Source organism: Elgaria multicarinata, chromosome 4 (assembly GCF_023053635.1).
Source record: "Elgaria multicarinata webbii isolate HBS135686 ecotype San Diego chromosome 4, rElgMul1.1.pri, whole genome shotgun sequence".
In the NCBI taxonomy this organism is placed as follows: domain Eukaryota; kingdom Metazoa; phylum Chordata; class Lepidosauria; order Squamata; family Anguidae; genus Elgaria; species Elgaria multicarinata.
The window spans coordinates 137649709-137671654 of record NC_086174.1 but is presented as its reverse complement, the minus strand read 5'-3'; the positions used below and the strand labels follow the sequence as shown (position 1 = coordinate 137671654).

Genomic DNA, 21946 nt, shown 5'->3' with positions numbered 1-21946 from the left:
GTGTAGTACATCTAGACAAAGCCTAGTCCAAACACTACAGCTGGGATGCAATTTGTTTGGCATATGATAAAAAAGGTCATGTAACAATATCAGTAGGCTGGCAGAGGTTTAACTGATGATACAATGTTGGCCAAGTAGTAAGCTGGGTGAAGCGATTACCCAACAGTATCATAGCATACTACATTTTGCAAAAGTATACTCAATTTTCAATCTCAGCAAAGTTGGTTGTATGAACTGGCATTTAAACTTGAACCAGAGGAGAAACTTTCATACTGATTTCAGTTGGCTCGTGCATGCAGTATCTGTCAGAGCCAACATACCTACCATTGGGTTCATAGACTGGCTGGAATTGCATGGAGATGCAATTTCTGTGAATAGGGGACTCCACATTGGTAATGCATCACTCCAGTTTTCTTATTATAGCAGAGGATCAAGAAAGTTTGCTACTGCCATCACAGGAGTTGGGAAAGCCACACAGACATTTCCTTATTTGTTTATTTATTTAATAGATTTACAAAGACATATTTTTATACAAATAGCATTTTCAGTCAATCATGCCCAAGTCATGAATCTGGTAGGGACTCCGCACCCTCAAAAGGCAATTGTGTGTGTGGGTCATCACATAATATGAACCAACCTTCAGACTTGCAGAATACTTTTAATTGACATTTTAACCAATTTTAGAATTGAACATTTTCATAAGTTGGTAAATACACCAACAACATTGAATATCCATTTTCTCTTGTTAACTATACAGAAACTTTGAAGAATCTGAAGATGAATTGAGGGATGAGCTGGTAGAATCCCTGGAAAAAGTGGTAACCTCTCTAGAAGAGGAGATTTTAAATGCTCCAGTTGAAACAGCAGACACAGAGCAACTGGAAAAAAAACATGTAACTAATAGTAAACCCAATGAAAGTTTGGAAGACAGTAATAACATGACTAGAGACAAACAGGAAGGAGCAATCAGTTAACATTCCTGAATAGTTCCTTAAGAAATAATAGCAACTAGTGGTATCCATATTAATAGCCAAGATTTTAGGAAATCTTTCTTTGTAGGGTTATCATCCACTATTAAGTACTTAATAAGAGGTGCAGGGATCTTGATAGCTGAAAAAAGCATGGTTTAGTGGTAAAAAGCTGTTCAGGTTAATGAGCCAGACACTGATCACAATGCATGGCTGGTCTATCTACACCTCTCTGCATCTCTCATTAACCCATGCTTTTACAATGAAACATTCCAGTCCAGCTCACTAGTTTGACAGCTGTTTCATATTCTTTTTCATTACAATATTACTTAGAGCTGGAAACATAAGAGTCTGTATAAGATTTTTGCAAACCCAGACTCAGCAAGTAGGTCTCACCCAGTGTGGAATGAAAGTGCTCTGTCCATCTTTTCCTCCTATGCCTGACTCAGCTAGCTAGAGGTCTTGCAACACAGCCGTGACAGCATTCCCTAAAGTTAGAAGCTCATCTCTTTCCTGGTTTGTCTGTTTCCCCTTGATGGCCTCTAAGCATCTTCTAATAAATGAGCAGTTGTGGGTGAGACATGTTTGAATAACTCTTCCCATTGCCAAATAGTGCAAGGAATGTGTCCAACCTGCCCCTACCTGTACTGGAACGTGGAAGGATGGTACACCACAAACCTCTTTGTGCCATATTTCCGATGACGATACCTTTAACAGATTTAACTTCAGTGACATCCATCGGTCTAGTTCTCACTAAGGTGATAAGCCTATATCTAGGCTGTATTACTACACATTGCAGGTCGGGCTCAAATGGTTGAATGCTTGGCCATTAAAAAAAAAGCTCCTTACATGCAAAATTAGATGTTAGGGAGAAGCTAGGCTATAGGACTCGTTAATATGCTAGTTTCCTGTATGGAGGAACGTATGCCTCTACCGTGAAACTGTCAAACCATATTCAGAGGTAAATTCAATGCCACAAAAATTCATTGGAAAATTCAAGCTCCATCTATCCTTATACAAGAGCACTGAGGTGGATATTTTGCCATATAATTTATTCTTTGGCAAGACTGCTGAGTCTTTAAGCATTTCACATCTGATTTTGCATATACTTTTGCTACACAAATGATGAATTTGGGTTGGAAGCATGCTCTGTCAGATTATTCTGAACCCCACATCTAAGTCTCATGATTAACATACTCTTTACTGTACAACAGAAATATTAAATTAGAAAAATATACAAGCATAGTCCCATAATTCAAGTATGTTCAGATATCTATATACAAAATATTTTATTTAAATAGCTTCTCTACAGATAATAGGAATGTTTCCTCAAATTCCTGATCAGCAAATCTCTTCACAGACTGACGAGCATTTTGCCTGATCGCTAGCCGTTTTGTAGGAGACAAAGAAAAGATATAAGCCATGGTGTCTGCGTAACTATCTTCATGTTCTGCTAGAAAGCCAGTAATATTTCCTTCATAGGGCACCACAATGTCCAGTTTCGGGCCTCCAGAATTGTGAGCAAGGATAATTGTGCCAGCTGCCATACATTCAACAATTCCTATAAGAGACATAAAACAGACTATTAACTCCAGTTCTCTCAGTCCTTCATGATTAAGGAATGTAACATCTACAACAACTTTGAGGGGAAACACAGTTGAGGGGAAACATAGTTAACCAGTTGTGTGATTTGGGGAGAGTAAATATGTTAAACTTTTAAATGGTGGACATTTGGCATTTCAAAAATAGTTATCCTTCAATATAGAAAACTTGAATTAGGTGTTGAAAATCTTAATGAACTTGGAAGTCAGGAGTTAAAAACAATGACTTTGAGATTCTTCTCTATGACTAAAAGGGCAGACGTAAACTTGGTTTAAGTGAAAACTGGTATTTTTTGTTTTCTAATGAAGGGGGGGCTGTTTAATATTGTTACATTTTGTTGTACTAGGATATATGGAGCTTGCAAAAACGAAGTAGCTTATTTTAGTGAGTATACAGTGGTATTAAATAGAAGAGAAATTGAAGCCCCCAAACCTGCTTCTAAATATTTCTCTTGGGAATACGGCTCAATAATTTTATTAACTGAAAACTAAGTGCTAACAGCTAACTAGGACCTAATGAATTATTCATCAAAAGTGACTTCCAACTAGAACAACACTGAATATCTATATTGCAGTAATGTAACCTCTCACTTATTTTAATGCTGTGTCACAGAAATATGCCAAAACTTCAATTAATCATGACTTGCACACACAATTCTATGTAACATGGGCTTCTTTGCATGGTGGTTTTATGTAACACACCCACAATTCCTAGAAAGATGAGCAGACTTTTTTTTTAAGAGAAAGAGAAATACCAGAGGCACATAGGCTTTGAGACATGTACGCTTTGATGTGCACTTTATAGAGCAATAGGCCAAGGTACAAAGAAGCACACTTCGAAACTGTACCTTCACATCTCAATGAATTAAAATTGCCACCATGCTTAGAACCCTTCAGTCCCTTCTTCTGAAGGGAGACAACTCTCAAACATACTGGTCCTTATAGATCATGTATCTACATTTAGGAAGCTTTTTGTTTTTGTACGTCTGTTTCTACGAAACTTAAATTGTGGGAGGCTTAAGGTCAGGAGCCTCTCTCACCAGCTATTAGTCTAACACTCAGTACAAATTCCTCTTTCTACTGGTATTACAGACCAGTAGAAGATTTTACAGCAAGCTAGTAGCTCTATATTACTAATTTGTAAGCATCTACATTATTTCCTACTTTAATTAGGAAAGGAGAGGGGCTGTAGCTTAGTGGTAGAGCACTTGCTTTATTATTATTATTATTATTATTATTATTATTTATATAGCACCATCAATGTACATGGTGCTGTACAGAGTAAAACAGTAAATAGCAAGACCCTGCCGCATAGGCTTACAATCTAATAAAATCATAGTAAAACAATAAGGAGGGGAAGAGAATGCAAACAGGTACAGGGTAGGGTAAGCAGGCACAGGGTAGGGAAAAACTAACAGGGTAGGGAAAAACTTCTTTCACTGCAGAAGGTCACAGGTAATTCCTAGCATCTCCAGGTAGGGCTAGGAAAGAATCCTACTGGAAACTCAGGAGAGCTGTTGCCTGTCACTGTCAACAATACCGGGCAGGATGGACCAAGGGTCTGCTGACTCAGTATTTATTATTTATTACATTTCTATACCGCCCAATAGCCGGAGCTCTCTCAGCCGGAGTATAAGGCAGCTTCCTATATTGCTATGCAAGTAATAGGTTTAGTAAGTAAGACAATGCAGTTGCTGAAATGTCTGGATTTTGGACTGGGAACATGAATTAGCTTAAGGAACATGAATTAGAAGTACTACTTGTTGAAAAGTAACTAAATGAACTGACCTCTGAATGGGAGGAGGCATCAAGAGGTGTCCCATGGAGGTCAGTGCAGGATCTTATACTACTCAGTGGCTTGGGTCCAGACATTGCCTTCCATGAATGGAAGCACTGTCTGCAGAAGGCTTTAGATCCAGCAGAGCATGTCTGCTGGCAGAACAGGGACGGTTTTCACTGATTCCCCCCTTCCACAGCAGTCCACTACACTTTTGGAAATTGGCTCTGGAAGGTGGGGAACCTGCTGGAACAATATAGGAAGTGGAGCTGAGGACTGCAGGGAGAGGGGAGGATTGGCAAAAAAATGCTCCCCCCTCTCTTCCGACAGGCCAGAGCATCCGGAACAGAACCCTACTCAGAAAATGCTCCCACTGGCAGCAGTAAACTCTGGATCCCACCCAATATCTTCATTTATTATTTAGTAGCGGTACAAAACAGTAATAGTAGACTAGAGGGATGATGTTGCAAATGCTTTAAGAGACAGATTAATGTTTTTTAAACTGAGTAACTGTCCACAAAAGGATTCAAAATCTGAAGTATTCAGATAGGGAAGAAAGCTAGTATGACTGGCTTGAGAACAGCTCTTTGTGGAAAAGACTTAAGGGTTACAGTGCATAAAGTAAGCAGGCGAATGCCAACTGACTGAATAGTAGTGTTTCCAAGACTAGAACTACTATTCTTTATCAGCACTAATACAAGCCACATTTGGAAGACTCAGTCAATGTTTCCCTTCAGTCGTGATTTGTAGAACTGATCAAATAGAAAGGATTTAGAGAAAATACACAAAGATGGTAAAGAGATCTAGAATGCAAGTTGCACGAGAGACTGGAGGAATAATGTATTTTATCCTGGCGTTATTTTGTTTATTTAGATTATTTATAGGCTACTTTTCCAGCAATCCACATCACAATACAATACTTGAAAACACCACAATCTCCCTCCGTTGAGATTACCTTGTAAGATGTTGATCAGGCATTGTGGCAGGAAATAACTTTTAGGGTATGGTTACGCCAGATACTTTCCAAAGTATCTGGGTACTTTCCAAACACAACAATGAACAAATTTGGTCAGCCTTATATATGACAACTCTCAGAATTCCTGAGTATTGGCCATGCTGGCTGGAGGGCACCAGGTTGGGGAGGCTGCATTAAGTGGTTGTAAGCAAGTACGCGCAATACGGGAGTAACTAATCAACATAGCAGTTTGATGGGGAAATCTCCGTAATTGCCCATCACTTTCAATACTAGAACCCAAAGAAACACCTTCACTGGCCACACACAGCTCAACAATAGTATATGCAAAAATACTCACCAATCCCGAAGTGTTCATTCCACATGGTGTGGAGTCCAATGGTTGCATCTGCCAGATGTTTCTTTAGCTCTTCAAATGGAATGTTAACTTTGAAGTCCACCTTTTTTTCAATGCCCAACTCTTGACAGAGCTTTTTAAGTCCATTTACACGCTGGTCATCTTCTTGGTTACGACAGCCCCCTATCAGAATAAGTTTGGGCAGATAGTGCTGCCCTGCAGTCTTTTCCAGCAGTTTAGCAAAGGCTCTGATTTGCAAAGAGTGGTCTTTCTCTGGCCTAAACTGGCTTACAGAAACTATTGTTTGTTCTGCCGTGCTCTTTTCCTGACGAAGTGGAATATCCAGAAAGGCCTGAACATCACAAGGCGGATACACAATGCTTGTGCGATCGCTGCACCGCCAAAGGGAAAGGATGTGATTTAGAGTCCATGAAGAATTAACCATGACAATATCGCTACAAGAGCCAACTAACCCATATATAGAAGCAAAAAGGTAATAATATACAAGTTTCAATTTGCTTAATAAGGGAATTTTTGTGATGATGGCTGCATTATTAAATCGAGCATTCTGATTCCTAACTATAGAAAGCATGTCAGTGCTGATTGTAGGATAGTGAACATAACAGCCTATCCGACAACCTCCTAAATATTTAAATAGTGGAAGTGTGAAGGCATAACCCATAGAGTCAATATAAATATCAGGGACACATTTCATAAGGGCTTCCCAGCCCAGAAACACAGATCCTAGGCTCTGGCCCAGCAGAGTGAAATGTGGATAAAGGGAAGCTTCTACTAGGTAGCGCCGATTCAAAAACACAAACTTCACAGGTTGATTTAATCTGATGTTGAATCGTCGGTAAGCGCCTTCAAGGATATTCTCAGCTGTAGCATCGGTATCACCAGTATAAACAACATAGGAGGCATTTTTGTACCTGGAAAAAGAAAGTAGTTTATTTTTCAGGTCTTATCCTGTCAAAGCATTTCATTCACATGCAACCACCACGTTTCTCTTTCATCCTTTTGCTCAATTTTAAATTGCTCCATGAAACTGGGCTTACTAGCCATCCCCAAATGCTTTCACCATCAACTTGGAGGAATCTCCATAAAACATTCACAGCAAAAGCAAGTCAGCACAAAATGTACAAGAGAATAAATAGTTAACCCAGCCTCTATTGATTATACTTTAAATAAGCATATTAACTGCATCAAAACTTCAAATTTTAGTTCAAAAACTTTTGGAAAAATATTTGAGATTATAGAGCATATAAAATTACCATAGCATACTTGCATAGCTTTTTTTTTAAACAAAATATAATAAAACATGCTAATATCTGATCTGGATACCTTGACACAAATGGTGTAACTAAAATGCAATCCTGTGGTCCGTGGGAGGCCTTCCCAAGAACCATAAGATTGTGAGGATCCCCACCCCAAGACCAAAGACACAACTATGACCTCAGGGAGGCAGGAGAGAACCACAGCGGGGATTTCCCTTTCCCTCCCATCTGCTGTGGTTCCCTCCCATTTGGCAGTGGCTTCTCTTCTGTAGACAATGTTGCAGCCTCAGCAGAGTTTTGGGCAAGGAGGGAATCTGATAATCACCTGTACCTGCCTACAGCCACATAAATCTGCTAGATGGGCTGAGAGGCTTGTCATGTTGAAAATGATTTTAAAGTAGAATTGGGGGTGAAAACACCTCTCTCATTCTACCTGTTCTGCCTAGCTCTTGCTGATAGGGCTTTGAATGGGCAGATAGCTCCAATCTCAGAGTCCTCTATTTAAAGAGCAACAGTCCTTTAGGACTGCACTCTTAACTTTCCATTCTAAGAAACATTTATGATTTAAAAGTACAATCCTAAGCATGTTTATTCAGAATTCTTAGTAAGCTGAATGGGGCCATCTCCTTAAGTAAGTGGATTTGAGGACTGAAGCTTTATGGTGCAATCCAATACACACTTACCTGGGAGCAAGTCCCAAATGGAGTAAACTTCCGAGCCAATATTGTACAGGATTGCACTGTAAGAAATCACTTACAACAGCAAACAGTATTGCATGGCAAACTGCTTTTGAAATCTGGAAGATTTGACAAATGATTTGCAATGTGATACAGGAGACTGCTGGGCACATGAAAATGTGGGGCAAGCTTAATTCAGCTACCTAGACTACTACCTTGCAGACCGAGATGTAAATAAGAGTTTTTGAATGAGCAAAACAGAGTTTATAAGGATAAAATTTATTTCCTTGCACCTTCCACTCTATTAGGGAACATGTGTGAACATATCAGTTCTAAATATATTCCTAGAACTATATTACACTAACTTTAGGACTCCACAGGAACCAGACGGTTTCTACACATTCTACACTATATTTTGCATAAACCAGCACTCTTCAATTAACAGAATCTCCAAACCAACTTAATTTTGTATTATGAAAAGTGACATCAAAAATAACAAGCTGCACATAAATACATCTGCAGGCTTATAACTGACTTGTGAGCAAGATTCCTCCCCAATCTTAAGAACAGCAGGCACAAGATGTAACCCAGATTTAAGAAAATACAAAAATAAATAATGATAGCTAAGGGAAACAATGGTTTTAATTGAAGGGTATCATTTTACTAAACCAGTTTGTCATTTTCATCAAAAATTTCCAAAAGGAAAGAAACACAAACAAACATCACTGTACAAAATTGAAATGTGTACTTACTTTTTCTGCAGTGCTCTTAGAGCACACCATAACACTCGCTCCCCTCCACCACCTGCATTGCAATATGGATGAAAAAATGCAACCACATATGGTCTTTTCCCATCTTGCCCTGGTGGAATAAGCTTTTTCCTTTGCTGGAACCAGAGCCGTAAACCACACAGCAGCATCAACAAACACAGACATAAAACTCCACTTAGTATCAATGCAGGGATAACCAGTGAGTTCAGCAATCTGAAAAAAAGATGGAGAAAAGCAGAGGTATAGCAACAGTGAGACACACACACCTTAAAGTGGAGGAGTAGTAGTAGCAATTTTAGTTAGCTTCTAAGGCCAACCCAAATCGGTAGATCCTTGTTTCCACACATTCAGCCACTGCTACCTTTTACAGTATGTATCAAAGAGTATCACCTACCCATATACAGATGAAGGGGCTAGTTGTATAGTAAGCATACAGCTTTCATAGCTTAGGATAAGGCAGTTTTCTGTATCTATTCTAAAACTTTGAGAGAATTACACGAAAAACTAAAGTTACAACAGTAAAGGTGACTGAGTTCAAAACTTCACTCACAACCGTAAGTGGCTCAAAGTTAGGCAGCCAATGCTGGACTGACAGTCCGGATTTGGACATCAGTCTGACCTTTAGACTCTATTAGAGCCATTGGTTTCAATGGACAGGAGCTCCCAATCCAATTGCATGTGTATCAATCTGACAGAAACAGAACACCAACAGATCCGTCTACCAAATACAGACGGGGAGGGGGAAAGAAAGAAAAAGGAGAGAGCAAGCAGCTACCTGGAACACTTAGATCTGTATTTTGCCTCCTTTAAGGCATATTTTGGTTAACACTTGGCCCGGCTCTCTTTCTCCCATCTCCATCAATTTTGGGGGCCAGAAGAGACAAGGGACAAAACCAACCCGAAACTTGACAGCCCTTCATTTCCGCGAAGGCAAGTCTTCACGGATCAGAAGGGCGGGCAAGTCTTCGAAAGGAGGCAATATTCCAAACTGCGCGGACTGAAATAATGGGCACAAACACGCGATCTGAGAAGGGAGCTACAGGGAGCCCCCCCCCCCCAAAAAAAGGTTTTTTTGGAAGGATCAGGTTGGACCTAAAAAAAACCCGCGGGGAAGGAAGCTCAGCTCGGCCTCCCGCTCGTGGGAACCGGCAGGCGAACCGCGCCGAGATTGACGGGAGTGGAGGCCAACGGGTTAACCACTCGCACCTGAGAAGCGGCTCGGCCGGGAAAGCCGCCATGTTGGAAGCTGACGTCACGCGCCTACGCCGGAAGTCATCTTTGTCCACTCCGGAAACCGTTGTTATCTCCTAACTTACTCCCACGCCCTCGGCCTTCCCCCGCCTTCGTCTAGACGTGACGTAGTGCTGGCGTTTCCCACCTTAGGGAACCCCCAAACATTCCTTCTTGATTGAACGCTAGGGCTTGCACCATAGAGATGCGAAAATGGATTGACCGCTTCGTCTCCGCCTATAGAGAGGACTGGGTTAATGAACAGAGAGAAAGAGGATGTGAACCGCCCAGAGAGCTTCGGCTATTGGGCGGTATAAAAATGTAATAAATAAATAAATAAATAAATATTTTTTAAAAAAAATAGTCTACGATTTGAGGGCCGCTTTCAATAAGCACAGAAAGTTAAAGATATGTGCTCTGTTTTCATAGCTCTATGGTCCTTTCCTACTAAGTCAATAGACACCAGAACGCTCTTGTCTCTGCTATAGCTAGGATCATAGAGTCGGAATAGAGGAAAAGGCCAATCAGACGTCGCTATCGGGAACCAATGACCACTCTGATGAAAAGCAGCCAATGGCTGAGTTCAGACGACACGCTAATCAACGGTTGCTCCCTATTCTGTTCCTATTACCCCCCCAGTTAATTAGCATGTTATCAGAACTCAGCCAATGAGTGGATAGATAAGAGTCCCGCTCAGCCAATCAGCAACAGCAGCTAAAATTTAAAGGGTAACTTGGGAGGCTAGTGGTTTTTTTCCGCGTCACGGGACCTTGCGAAGCGAGTTTTGCGAAAACAACGTTTGCTGTGAAAATGTAGCCGGGTAGATAACGCACACGTTTCTATTGGATTTCCCTCTCTCCCCGTCTAAACGTCTTCTATACGAAGTGCCTCTGAAAATAACAGCCTAGTCTAAAATGAAGTCTGGATTTAATGCGAACATGTGGAAGTTTCCATTTATAATCTTAAAGCTGAATCACGAGATATATATATATATATGCTTTAGAAATGTGACAAAATATCTTTTGTAATATAGTAAGTTTCCTATTCGAATTTGGGAAGCCATCACAGGGGCGAGGGCGCAGGAGGCGTTATTATATATTTCTCTAGAATTGTCCGCTGAGTTACCTGCTCTTTGTAAGGTGTTTGGCCATTTTTTAAATAATTAAAAAAAATTGGTAGGAAAGTGGAATTATGAAAATGGAAACATGTGGGGGAAATTACTATTAAATGCTTTTAAAGGATACGTAATCTGTTGCATAGAAACATCTCACTAACTATTATGTAAGGTAAATTTCTTCAATACATTTTCAAAACTTAAGCAGTGTGTAGTGTATTAGATATCAACAATTCTTCATAGTTTTGAGTGTGTTTGTGATGATCATTCACGCCACATGTAGTCTTGGTAACAAGCAAACAAAAGTCTTACATTGCCTTGTGAAATCCATAATTTACACTCTTATGCTTAAGGATTAATAATAATAATAATAATAATAATAATAATAATAATAATAATAATAATAATAATAATTTGTATCCCGCCTTTTGCCCAATACTGGGCCTCAGTGGTTTCTAAAATCTGCTTGTTGATATGTAATTTCTGCCAACTGATATTCAGTAGGTCTTTCTGGTAGAGCTGAATTCGGATGACACTAACAACGTTTGTTTCCCATTCTGTTCCTATTACCACCCACCCACCTCCCAAGTTGATTAACGTGTGGTCCAAACTCAGCCATAGTCATTTTCCCCCACCCCAGCCCTTTCCTCAATGCCTCTCAGTGAGCTCATGGAAAAATACTGGATTCTCCAGTAATTTAATCTTTATAAACTGCCCAGAGAGCTTCAGCTATGGGGAGGTATATCAATGTAATAAAGGGGGAATTCAGTTAAAGAGAGAAGGTGAAGAATTCCTTTTGTTATCTGTTGCTGGTTAGTATGCTATGGTGGTCTGCAGAAGGCGAGAAGGTACCCTAAGTTTTTTCTCATGAATATGAGTTAAAGGAAACAGTGATCTAATGGCTAAATGTTGGTTGTGCCTACCCAATTGGCATTTTAGAATTTAAGCAACAGAGGTTTCATTCCATCTTTTATGGTGTATTTTGCTCAGAAGTTGTAAATTAGTTAGATGTTCCTAGCATTATTTTTTATATCGCAGCATCCAAGTGCATGACACTCTATTAAGAACAGGTTTGACAAGTTTCTATCCCAAGGAGCTTGTAATCTAAAAACAGACACAGGGCAGCAACAGAGGAGGGGTGTGTGTATGAATGAATGAATGAATGAATGAGGGGTGAGAACAAAAGCAGGGGTAAACAAGGTATTAATATGTGATTATTCTAATTACGTGTAATTTGGCTTACTTACAGTGGGGTATTGGTGGTTCAAAAGGCTTGCTGGAAATTATGTATTTTGAGGAGGAAATTTGAAGGAAGTAAGGGACCTGGTCATAGGGAGGTGTTCTGGAAGCAGTTTATTAATCTAAACCAGGGTTGTAGAACCTCTTTCAGCATGAGGGTTGAATTCTGTTTCAGAGAATCTCTCAGGCCATGTTCCAGTGATGAATGCAGCCTAAGGCAAAAGGAAAAGGGCCAAAATACCAGCATCTTTTGGCTTGAAGGTCTCAGTGGCAGTTGTATTTCAACCCTTCAGAATGGTTGTTGGGGGTTTCCATAAAAGTTGGGAAACGACTGGATGCCCAGTGATTGAGTGGGAAAAGAGGAAGAGATGTGGCCTTCTGGGGAATCCTAGAGGGTCAGGTCTGGAGGGGGGGGGGCATATGCCTGAGGTTCTCTGGCCCAGATGGACATGCTTTGTTTTTAAAAGCCTGCAGTCTAGTTCTGTCTCAAAATCCCTGGCTGGGCCACTTGGAAATCAACAAGTAGTGTATTTCCCCCCTGGTTCAAAGCAAGTATTTCTTGCTTAATAATAATAATATTCTTATCCTCCTCTCCGTTTGGATCGAGGCAAGGGACAACAGTAGGTATAAAATATATAAAATGTTGATTAAAAACAGTATACATTGTTAAAACATCCTAAAAACATACTAAAATTCCACTTGATAGGCCTGCCGGAAAGGATCAGTCTTTATAGCTTTCTTAAATGCTAAAAGACTGTTAAGTTGACGAATCTCCTCCGGTAGGCTTAGAGAAGTTTTTTTAGTCCTAGAAGATTTAAGGGTGGTTTTTTTAAAAAAATAAATGATTTTTTTAAAAAGCAAAGCAAAGGCTGACTAAAACATAATTATTATCAAACTGTGCTGTATTTAGGCTCTGAGTAATGGTGGCAAATGTTTCTGAGGGAGGGGAGTGAAATGACAGCTGCTGTGTCACAGCAGTGTTTCATTTGTGATTGACGTGTTGACTGAGGACATCAGCAAGTCACTCCTGGTGGCAGATTTAGTTCACAGAATTGCACAAGGCTGTGCATGATGGGAAGGAGAAGGTGTCTGGTGGGAACATGTTGAGCAGCAATTCACCTGTGCTCCATTTTAATGGTGTGTTGTTTTTTAAAAAAACAACAACCCAAAATCGCTAATCTCTATGCTTAACACTTGGCATCCAGTTCTTATACTGGGATTGCAGTATATCAAGATTGGCTCCTTCTAAAGTTCTTTTTGTGTGTGTGCATAGTAGCTGCACATACTGCCTCTATGCTGAATTGCTTTGTCCTCGTCTTGGTTTTATTGTACAATACTGATATTAGTAATTTGAACTGTCTTTATTGTAGCTTATGTATTCTTTGATCTTTTTTGTAAGTCGCTTTGAATTTATTTTTTACATGCACAGGCGGAATATACATTTTGAAAGAAAACTACTAAATATGTAGGTACAGTATTAAACTCAACTGTTAATCGCTTTATTTTACAGACATGAACGAGTGAAAGTGAAACCTGTTGTGCAATAACTGGTTAAGTTCTTCTCCTGGTGATTCAATTTAGCGTATAAGAATTAATCGTGGCAAGCGTTTGTCATGCGCAATCTTTTGTTCTGCCTGTATGGTCTGTTTCCTCTTTTTTTTTAAACCCCCCCCCCCCCCCCCGTTTTCCCTTGCTTCTAAATCTGGGGAAACTGTGGTTCATTTTAACCATTCGAAGTGGGATCAAAATGGCTGCATTTGCAAAGAACAATAAGCCAGGATTCCGAACAATAAATTAGCCTGTTTGGTCATCCCTGCAGTATATATGTGCACATTGACACTTAGCTGACTTTATTGGCTGTCAGTACTAACAGTTATACCATATTTAATCATTCCAGAATAAGAGTTTGCACTTGTATGTGTTTTAAAACATACAGAAAACTTTTCATCTTAGAACATTAGTGGGGAACCTTTTTGCCTGAGGGCCACATTGACATCCTGAAACATGTTGGGAGGCACATGCCAGCAGAGGGTGGGGCTACACTCATTCTGTTTTATATATCCACCCACCCCATTCATTCATGCCATTAAAACACATGCTTCTCTCTGCAGAGAAAGGGGCTACCCTCTTTTTTGTGCAGAGACAGTCACAGGCTCTCAGCCCAACCTACCTCACAGGGTTGTTGTTGTGAGGATAAATTAGGAAGGAGGATTATGCAGAGAGAGCGATCTAACTACGGAGGAAGAGACTGGATCTCTTCTTCTGCAGCCAGTGTGGTGTAGTGACTACAGTATTGGACTGGGAGTCATGAGATCCAGGTTCTAGTCCCCACTCGGTCATGGAAACCCATTGGGTGACTTTGGGCCAGTCACAGACTCTCAGCTCAACCTACCTCACAGGGTTGTTGTGAGGATAAAATGGAGAGGAGGAGGATTATGTACGCCGCCTTGGGTTCCTTGGAGGAAAAAGGCGGGATATAAATGCAATAAATAAATAATAAAATAAAATAAATATCACTCTGTTTTCTCTTTGTCTGGAGAAAGAGGCTGCCCTGTTCTCCATGCAAAGAAAAAGAAGAGCTATTTGGCTGTGGAGGAAGTGATCCCATCTCTTTCCCTCCAACTAGACTGCTTTCCTTTCTCAGAGTGCCCTTTGAGAGGTAGACTTCAGCACACCTCACAAGCCAGAAGTTTCCCATCCCTGCAGTACAAGCATTTGCTATACTTAAATATCAGACCGTTTCTGCCTCTCCATTTGCACAAGGCGGCTTTGGTTTTAGAAAATCAAGGAGCAGCTGCTGGCAGAAAGAGAACACAGGGATGGTCACTTATATGGAACTAAGTGCTGGCACAGAAAAGCATGTATTTAGTTGGTTGTGTGATCCCTAGATAAAACATATGCAGGCAATTTCCTGTAATAAACCTGTTGGTAAGTAATACATTAGATTAATTAAGCACAAGTACATTCATATGACCATCATGTGGCCTTTAATTCCCAGTTGCACAGTTATTGGCCTTTGCCTTTCTCGTGATATGTACGATGAAGCATTGACAACATTGGAACTATAGACGAGTAAATGCTTACCTTCCAGAATGCATAGAAATATGTTGGACAGAAGAAGTTTTAGATTATTGACCTACACCGTAAGTCTAAATATTTCTAGTCTACCATAGTCAGATTTCTTATACAGCGCATTGAATGTATATTTCATTGTATAGTGAATAAGCTGTGGCAATTAAGAGAAGACTGATGTTGTAATTTTGTATAATTTTTTTTGGCAATAAGTCTCCTTGAGCTTATAGAAACTTATTTTTGAATAAGCATGCACAGGACTGGGTTGCAAGTTTTGGATAAGAAAATGGAGATATTCCAGGATTGCTGAAAAATAGTAAATGGTTTGAAACTTCGATAACATAATTTATAAACTGTTTATAAATTCATGATACAATCTTGCTGAGACTGGGCCAAAGAGAATACAGTGAGGAAGGAAATTTAGTATGTCTTGTTCACTCACAGTTGTATGTTGCTTTTCCTTCAAGACAGTCAGACAGGATTATCCCATTTTTTCGCTCTCACAATAACCCTTTGAAGTGAGTTAGGTTGTGTGAGGTAGTGATGGGCCCAAGGTCACCCATTCAGCTTCATGGAAGAGGGGAGGGAGATTTGAACCCAGATTTCTCTGATAAAATACTCCTGCTGCTAACATACCATGCCCATCCTTCCAATGTATGCAAGGATGTTGAAGGGTTTGTAATATTGGGTAATAGAAAAGAGGCTGAGTGAATAGTATCTTATACCTTCCCTGCAAATATGCAAGCATGAGTGAATGAAAATGGCACTTGCTAGAATGAGGCATCAGAGTCTACGTTGTGGTTGGTGTGATGATTCGGAATGAATAAATTAGTCTGTTTATAGTCTGTGTCACTTGTACATACATTTATCCATAAGTCTATTCAGCCCTGTTCCCACAAATCTGGGAATTCAAGATCCATATAAAAAGGTGCACTTATATGCATGTTTTAAAACTCTCTCTCTCTCTAAATATGCATTTTGTTAAATTCTTTGAGCTGGGAACTGTATAAGAACACTCAGAATGTGAAAGCTGGTGGGCAGCCAAATTCTGATCAGTGCGTTAATCTGGGAGGTGCAAATCAGGTTACTTCATAGTGGAATTCACAAGGGTCAAATTCTTGAAGCATTCCTAGTTTCAATCCATCTGTAGCATTATTAAGAGTTGAAAGTTTCTGACTGTGGTTTGTTACATTGTATTTGAGTTGGGGCCACACTTTATTGGTTTTTGGTGGTTGGACAACTCCCCGCCCCTGCTTAGGGTTGCCATAGGTCCCAGAAAACCGGGAATGTGCCACTTTCCAAGCATTTCCAAAATGTCCCGGCCAGTCAGTCAAGAATCCCGGATTCCTGTTCCAGCTGGCCAGCCGGAAGAATTCCAACCTCCGAAATGGTGCCTTGAGCCTGCTTGGTGGAGTGTAAAGGGGATTCCACACGTCGTACTGAAGGCGCTTCCATGCGCCCCCAGTGCGCACCCAAAGCGATCGTGTAGCTTGCCTGGAAGAGACGAGGAAGAGGCGTCCTTGCTGCCGCCGCTGCCGCCACCCACCTACCTCCTCGCCGGCCGAGTCGGAGAGCTCGGCAGAAGGGAGAGCGGAAGAAGCTCTCCACCCCGCCTTCTTCGGCCGAGCTCTCCGACCTGGCCGGCGAGGAGGTAGGTGGGCGGCGGCAAGGACGCCTCTTCCTCGTCTCTTCGAACAAGCAAGTTACACGATCGCTTTGGGGGCGCATGGAAGCGCCCTCAGTACGACGTGTGGAATGCCCCTGAGTCTCCATATTGAAGTCTCCTCTAGCTTTTGAGAACTAGTGGGGAAATGTAATTTAGTGTCATTTTTTCTGTTTGTTTGCTTAAACTGTTCTTTTCCTATTATTTATTTGCAAGTGCTTACGTGCTTTAGGCTGCAATCCTATGCATACTTACCTGGGAATAAGTCCTATTTAACTTAATAGGATTTGTTTCTGAGTAGACACACATAGGATTGCAGTGTTAGATAACTAAAGCTTAGATAGCTTTCTTTTTCCCCCTGGACCTTTACATATTGCCCAGTTTTTTTAAAAAAATCCTAGCCCCCCCCCCCCCCAATAATTGTCCCAGTTTTGTGGATTCATAATATGGCAACCCTACCCCTGCTGCACTGACTGATGGACATGGGGCTACTAGGTGCACTGAACACTGCCTGGGATCAGGCTGGTAGGCAGAAAGAAAGGAAAGGGTGCGTGTGTGTGTGTGGAGAGAGAGAGAATCCCACTTCAGTAAATTGCCCGCCTGGATGGAAAGAGACATGGGGCTCTCACTTCCTTGTCGCTTGACTCAAGGTTGCCTCTCTGCCTCCCCTTGATGCAAAACACACACACACACCCCAGCCTGGAATAAGAAAAGAAGCTGCCTCCTGGGATTGGTATCCTCAGCCAACTGCGGAGACAGCTGGTGTCCAAGCCTTGTGGAAAGGGCACCAGGCAAACCCAGTTCCCCTCGCCTGCTTCCTCTCCCCACCTTGCATGGTGCACCTCTCATTCACGCTCCATCTGTCAAACGCACACGCATACACACGAGCCCTCTGTGGCTCTCTAGAACTAGAATATGTTTGCTCAGAAGTAAAACTCTGTTCAATGGGGTTTACTCAAAGGTAAGCCTGCATGTGACTTTAGAAGTTGAAATCAATGGGATTTACTTTTGAGTAAGGGAACCAGCAGATCTGTAGTTTATGAACTTGAAAATGCACAGCTTTGCATGATCAGAGGAATGGAAGTTCAATCCTACGATCGTTCGCACTGGTGGACTATGGGGAAAAGAATTTAAGGGAGGGAAATTTAAAAAATCAAGGGATGACCCAATCTGATTCGAATTTGGTATGCTGAAAGCCCTCTTTTAGAGCTATAACTGTGCCAATTTGGATCTCTTATCTTTAAAACTTATGCAGATGTAAGCATTTGTTTAATTTCCATTTTTTTAAAAATCCCTTAAAATCAAGGGATGAGCCAATTGGATTCAAATTGGGCATGCTGAAAGACCTCCTTAAGAGCTATCACTGTGCCAATTTGGATCTCTTTATCTTTAAAAATTAGGGCTCTGCTGGCAAGGAGGGTGCATTTTCCACATTTCTTTTATGGTGAAAATGCCTACTCAGGAGTAAGAACATAGAGTTCAACAGGACCCCTTCTTGCTCTAGAGGGACTGCTTATAACCCACATGCAAATTTAATCCATAGATTAATTGATTAATCAACTAAAACTCTTTTACTGGAGAAAAGGCAAGCCCCTCTCTTTTGTCAGCATTACTTCCCCTTGAAAACATGCCCACAGAACATCAGATTGAAAACACGTTGAAGTTTGAGCGGTGTGCTTTCACATTACCGGAAGAACCAGACTTTCCACACGCCACACGCCAAAATACGTTGCAATCTCAGCAGGACATGGTCAACGTCATCTGAGTCCTTTGCATGCAATTCACTGCAACAGCAGGCTATAACGCTGGTGTGATGGAGTTTGAAGTCTTTGCCTACCTTATTCTCCTAGCAACAAGCATCACATTCACTTGACCAGTAGGAATCAAATGCTACACAGCCACAGTTGTCCAAAATAAAGACCTAAATAAATCCTAGGTGCTATCAATAATCGGTCATTGATATGTAAAAGAAAATGCTTTATTCTAAGCAAAGCAGTGTTTTTCTCTGCAAAATCAGGAACAGGATACCGAGAAACATCTGCAAATCTTGTGATGCAGCCTGCTCAGTGTTTTCAGCAGAAGGAGCTTTGATGCGCTCATAAACTTCTCTTCTTCCCTCTTATGTTCTCCTTTAATACATAAACACACCTAATCCCTGTTCCCTTTGTGTTGCTGTCTTAAGCAATTCCCTCCCCTCTTCAGTTTTGTTGTTGAGCCTAAGGTTCAGATTGCAGTTCTGTTGTTCAGGACATTTTTAGATATTCTCATTGTGAGAGGATCCAAAAGATTAGAAATGGGCAGGAGGAACTTTTGCTTATTTGGTTAAGATTAGGCTTGCTGCGTTTGTGGCATGGGTTTTGCCTGTAGTACAGAATTCAAAGCAAACATTTACAAATGGTGCAGGGGAATAAAGGAGCTGGTGCCATTCATTCATTTATTATTTATTTATTTATTACATTTATATCCCACCATTTTTCCTCCTAGGAACCCAAGGTGGCATTCATAATCCTCCTCCTCTCCATTTTATCCTCACAACAACCCTGTGAGGTAGGTTGGACTGAGAGTCTGTGACTGGCCCAAAGTCACCCAATGGGTTTCCATGACCGAGTGGGGACTAGAATCTGGATCTCCTGACTCCCAGTCCAACACTGTAGTCACTACACCACACTGGCTGCAGAAGAAGAGATCCAGTCTCTTCCTCCGTAGTTAGGTCACTCTCTCTGCATAATCCTCCTTCCTATTTTATCCTCACAACAACAACCCTGTGAGGTAGGTTGGGCTGAGAGCCTGTGACTGTTCCAAAGTCACCCACTGAGCTTCCATGGCCGAGCAGGGACTAGAACCTGGATCTCCCGACTCTCAGTCCAACATTCTAGCCGCTACACCACACTGTTGCAAACAACATTCCTACAACCACAGTTTGCACAGTGCATGCTGGATATGAACTGATGGAAGAATCATATTTTCCCAGACACAAAATATTGTGCCGTTGAGACTGGGTAAAATACCTGCCACAGAAGGACGGCGTTGAGGAAGATATGCAAACCACACAGATCAGGTTTTAGTAACTGCGACTGGGCAAGGATCAGGAGGCCTCATCCTACTGCTGACTCATTTGATTGCCCCACATTAGTGAAGTCACTGCTGCTGCTGTGGGTATCTCCCCGTGTATGGGATCTTAAAAAATTACTCCGTAAACTTGAGACACACCTATTTTAATGCAGCATAAATGATCAGGAGTTGGGGGTGAACAGTGAAGTAGCACTGTTCATAGGTGACACGATGCTACTTTGTATAATGAGATCCTAAACACGGTAAGGCACTCCAAGATTTCTTCAAACTGGATGAATGGATAATGAGAATGGCTGGTGAGGTTCAATGCAATCAGATACATTCTGCTGTAAGCTTGGGGGGTGGGTTGGTGAACCTGCTGGACAGGTCTGGCCCAAGTGCATCCTTTGTAAGGTAAAATAGGTGAAATGTTGTTATGGGAGCTAAATAGCTAGCCAATTGCTTCTTAATACACAACTTTTGTTGAGGAATGAAGAGGGGGAACCATCATAGAAGGGAAGGACTTTCCCCCAGCTGAGGATGTTGTAGTACAGGTGTCTCTTTGAAGGGACTGCAATTTCGGCCAGTAAGTTAGCAGTGTTTCGGGGTGCTAGAGAATTGACGGAGCAGTGGACACTGGCTTGCTGTTGTTGTGTTTAAGCCTCCAGTGACCTTCCAAGGCAACCCAACATAGGTAGGTAACGTCTTACTCCTTGGAGAATTGGGCTGAGTGTAACAATACAGTGTTGGGCTTGCAATTTTCTGGGACTATACAGAAAAGATCTTAAGGCCATAGTGGGAAAACTCAGGGAAGGGTCATTGAATTGACATTGTGGCTGTGAAAACTAGTAATTCTGGCTGAGAAAGGGAGGTTGATAAGCTGGTTGTCTGCTGGCAATGTGCCTGTTAGCTGTATGTAACTCAGAAACAGTTTGATGAAATCAAGTGTCAATCCACTTTGAAAAAGCAAGGCTGCACTTACTTGGTGAATTAAACCAACGGCCCCATTCAGACAACACGCTAAACCATGCTGCTGGTTAAGCAGCATGGTTTAGCGTGTTGTCTGAACAGGGGCCAGAATGTGTTAAGCAGGATGGCTGGTATTCTGCATGTGGAGCAAATACCCACAAAATCCACAATTCGGATGCTCCTGAGGCCGGAACTGGTCGGAAAAGGGAAACAGCTAGGGAGCAAAATGTGCTCAGAAACGGTTTGGTTGGACGATAGTAGTGTTTATAATGTAGTTTTGCCTCATCTTCTAACACTTTTTATCTGTTCCTTGCGGATTGGGTAGCAAGCTCAGTAGCTGTTCTTCTCAGCGCATGCCTCATGTTCTCTCTTCAGGCCTGTCAGATAACAAAGCTGCAATATATGCTCTGCCCTTTTCATGTTTTTTTAAATGGTGTCTCTAAGTAAATAGGCTCTCGGTATTTTGAACATGCTGTTGATTAAAGAAGGATGAAAGCTTGGCTGGCGGAGTTAATTATACACCAGGTTGCCTCATACAGGCCATATTTGACAAGCTTGTGAAAGGCAGCCTTGACTGAAGATACCAGAGAGCCGTGTGCAAAGATTAATAGCGTTGAATGCCATACTGAGTACAAGGCTGAGAATTGGTGGGAAATATTTAAACCTGTTTGTAAATGTATACAGCCAAGCACTGCCTACTGCTGCAGGAGGCAGCGAGGAGGAGTTGATACAATTATCTAGCCAGACAGAGTTCACTACGCTGGCGTAGAAGTAGTGTTTGGGGAGGAGTGTGTGTGTGTAAGAAATCGTTGCAGTATCATACCAAACAGCACTTTTTTTCGTTTGGCTTTCCAGGGTATGTTAAGTTTGATAAGGTGATGGAAAAGAGACAAGAGAAGTTTTTGAGAGAGAGCAAGTCCTCACTTGCAACTTTAAACCACAAAAACATTAATCTGGTGCGTTTCTGTAGAGAGGAATCTTCTAGAAAGCTATTCGTACTGGAAGATGGTGGCTATCGCAAGCCAGGAGCTCTTGTGAAAGCTAGCAGTCTGTCTCCAAAAGAGGAGGATACTTCCAACAGTGTCTTGCCAGGGGTGCCAGACGGCAGCAGTGACAGACAGGTCAGTTGAATGGGATAGAGGCAGACAAGTAAAGCCACTAGAGTATTAAATGCTCCACTCCTTGTTTGAGTCTTGGCTTGTGAGAAATTGAAGCTGCAATCCTCTCT

The 21946-nt window shown here is 41.4% G+C and overlaps 3 protein-coding genes across 5 annotated transcripts in view; 2 read left to right on the top strand and 1 right to left on the bottom strand.

Annotated features, from left to right (window-relative positions):
* The window catches only part of NEK5 (NIMA related kinase 5), a 31360-nt gene extending 30386 nt beyond the window's left edge, over positions 1-974 (top strand). The window contains exon 22 of the mRNA XM_063125280.1: positions 758-974. Coding sequence (XP_062981350.1) covers positions 758-974 — 217 coding nt within the window. The remainder of the gene's footprint in view (positions 1-757) is intronic.
* On the bottom strand, positions 482-9655 carry ALG11 (ALG11 alpha-1,2-mannosyltransferase). The gene is made up of 4 exons (XM_063125265.1): positions 9587-9655; positions 8363-8593; positions 5660-6588; positions 482-2529 (listed from the first exon to the last, which is right to left on the bottom strand). The coding sequence occupies exons 1-4, from the start codon at positions 9616-9618 to the stop codon at positions 2258-2260; spliced, it is 1464 nt and encodes a 487-aa protein (XP_062981335.1). The 5' UTR covers positions 9619-9655; the 3' UTR covers positions 482-2257.
* An 11789-nt stretch (positions 9656-21444) lies between these two features.
* ATP7B (ATPase copper transporting beta) overlaps positions 21445-21946 on the top strand; it is a 33266-nt gene continuing 32764 nt past the window's right edge. For 2 of the 3 annotated variants that reach the window (XM_063125234.1, XM_063125233.1), the window contains exon 1: positions 21445-21839. In XM_063125234.1, coding sequence (XP_062981304.1) covers positions 21597-21839 — 243 coding nt within the window. In that variant the 5' untranslated portion in view covers positions 21445-21596. The remainder of the gene's footprint in view (positions 21840-21946) is intronic. The other variant, XM_063125235.1, reaches the window with a different exon arrangement.

Bases quoted from the DNA above. Each gene is read 5' to 3' on its own strand.
- ALG11 (XM_063125265.1), bottom strand. From the start codon at position 9,618: ATGGCGGCTTTCCCGGCCGAGCCGCTTCTCAG. The intron at 6,589-8,362 runs GTAAGTACACAT...TTCTTTTTCCAG, and splicing joins CTAAGAGCACTGCAGAAAAA to GTACAAAAATGCCTCCTATG. The intron at 2,530-5,659 runs GTGAGTATTTTT...TGTCTCTTATAG, and splicing joins GAATGAACACTTCGGGATTG to GAATTGTTGAATGTATGGCA.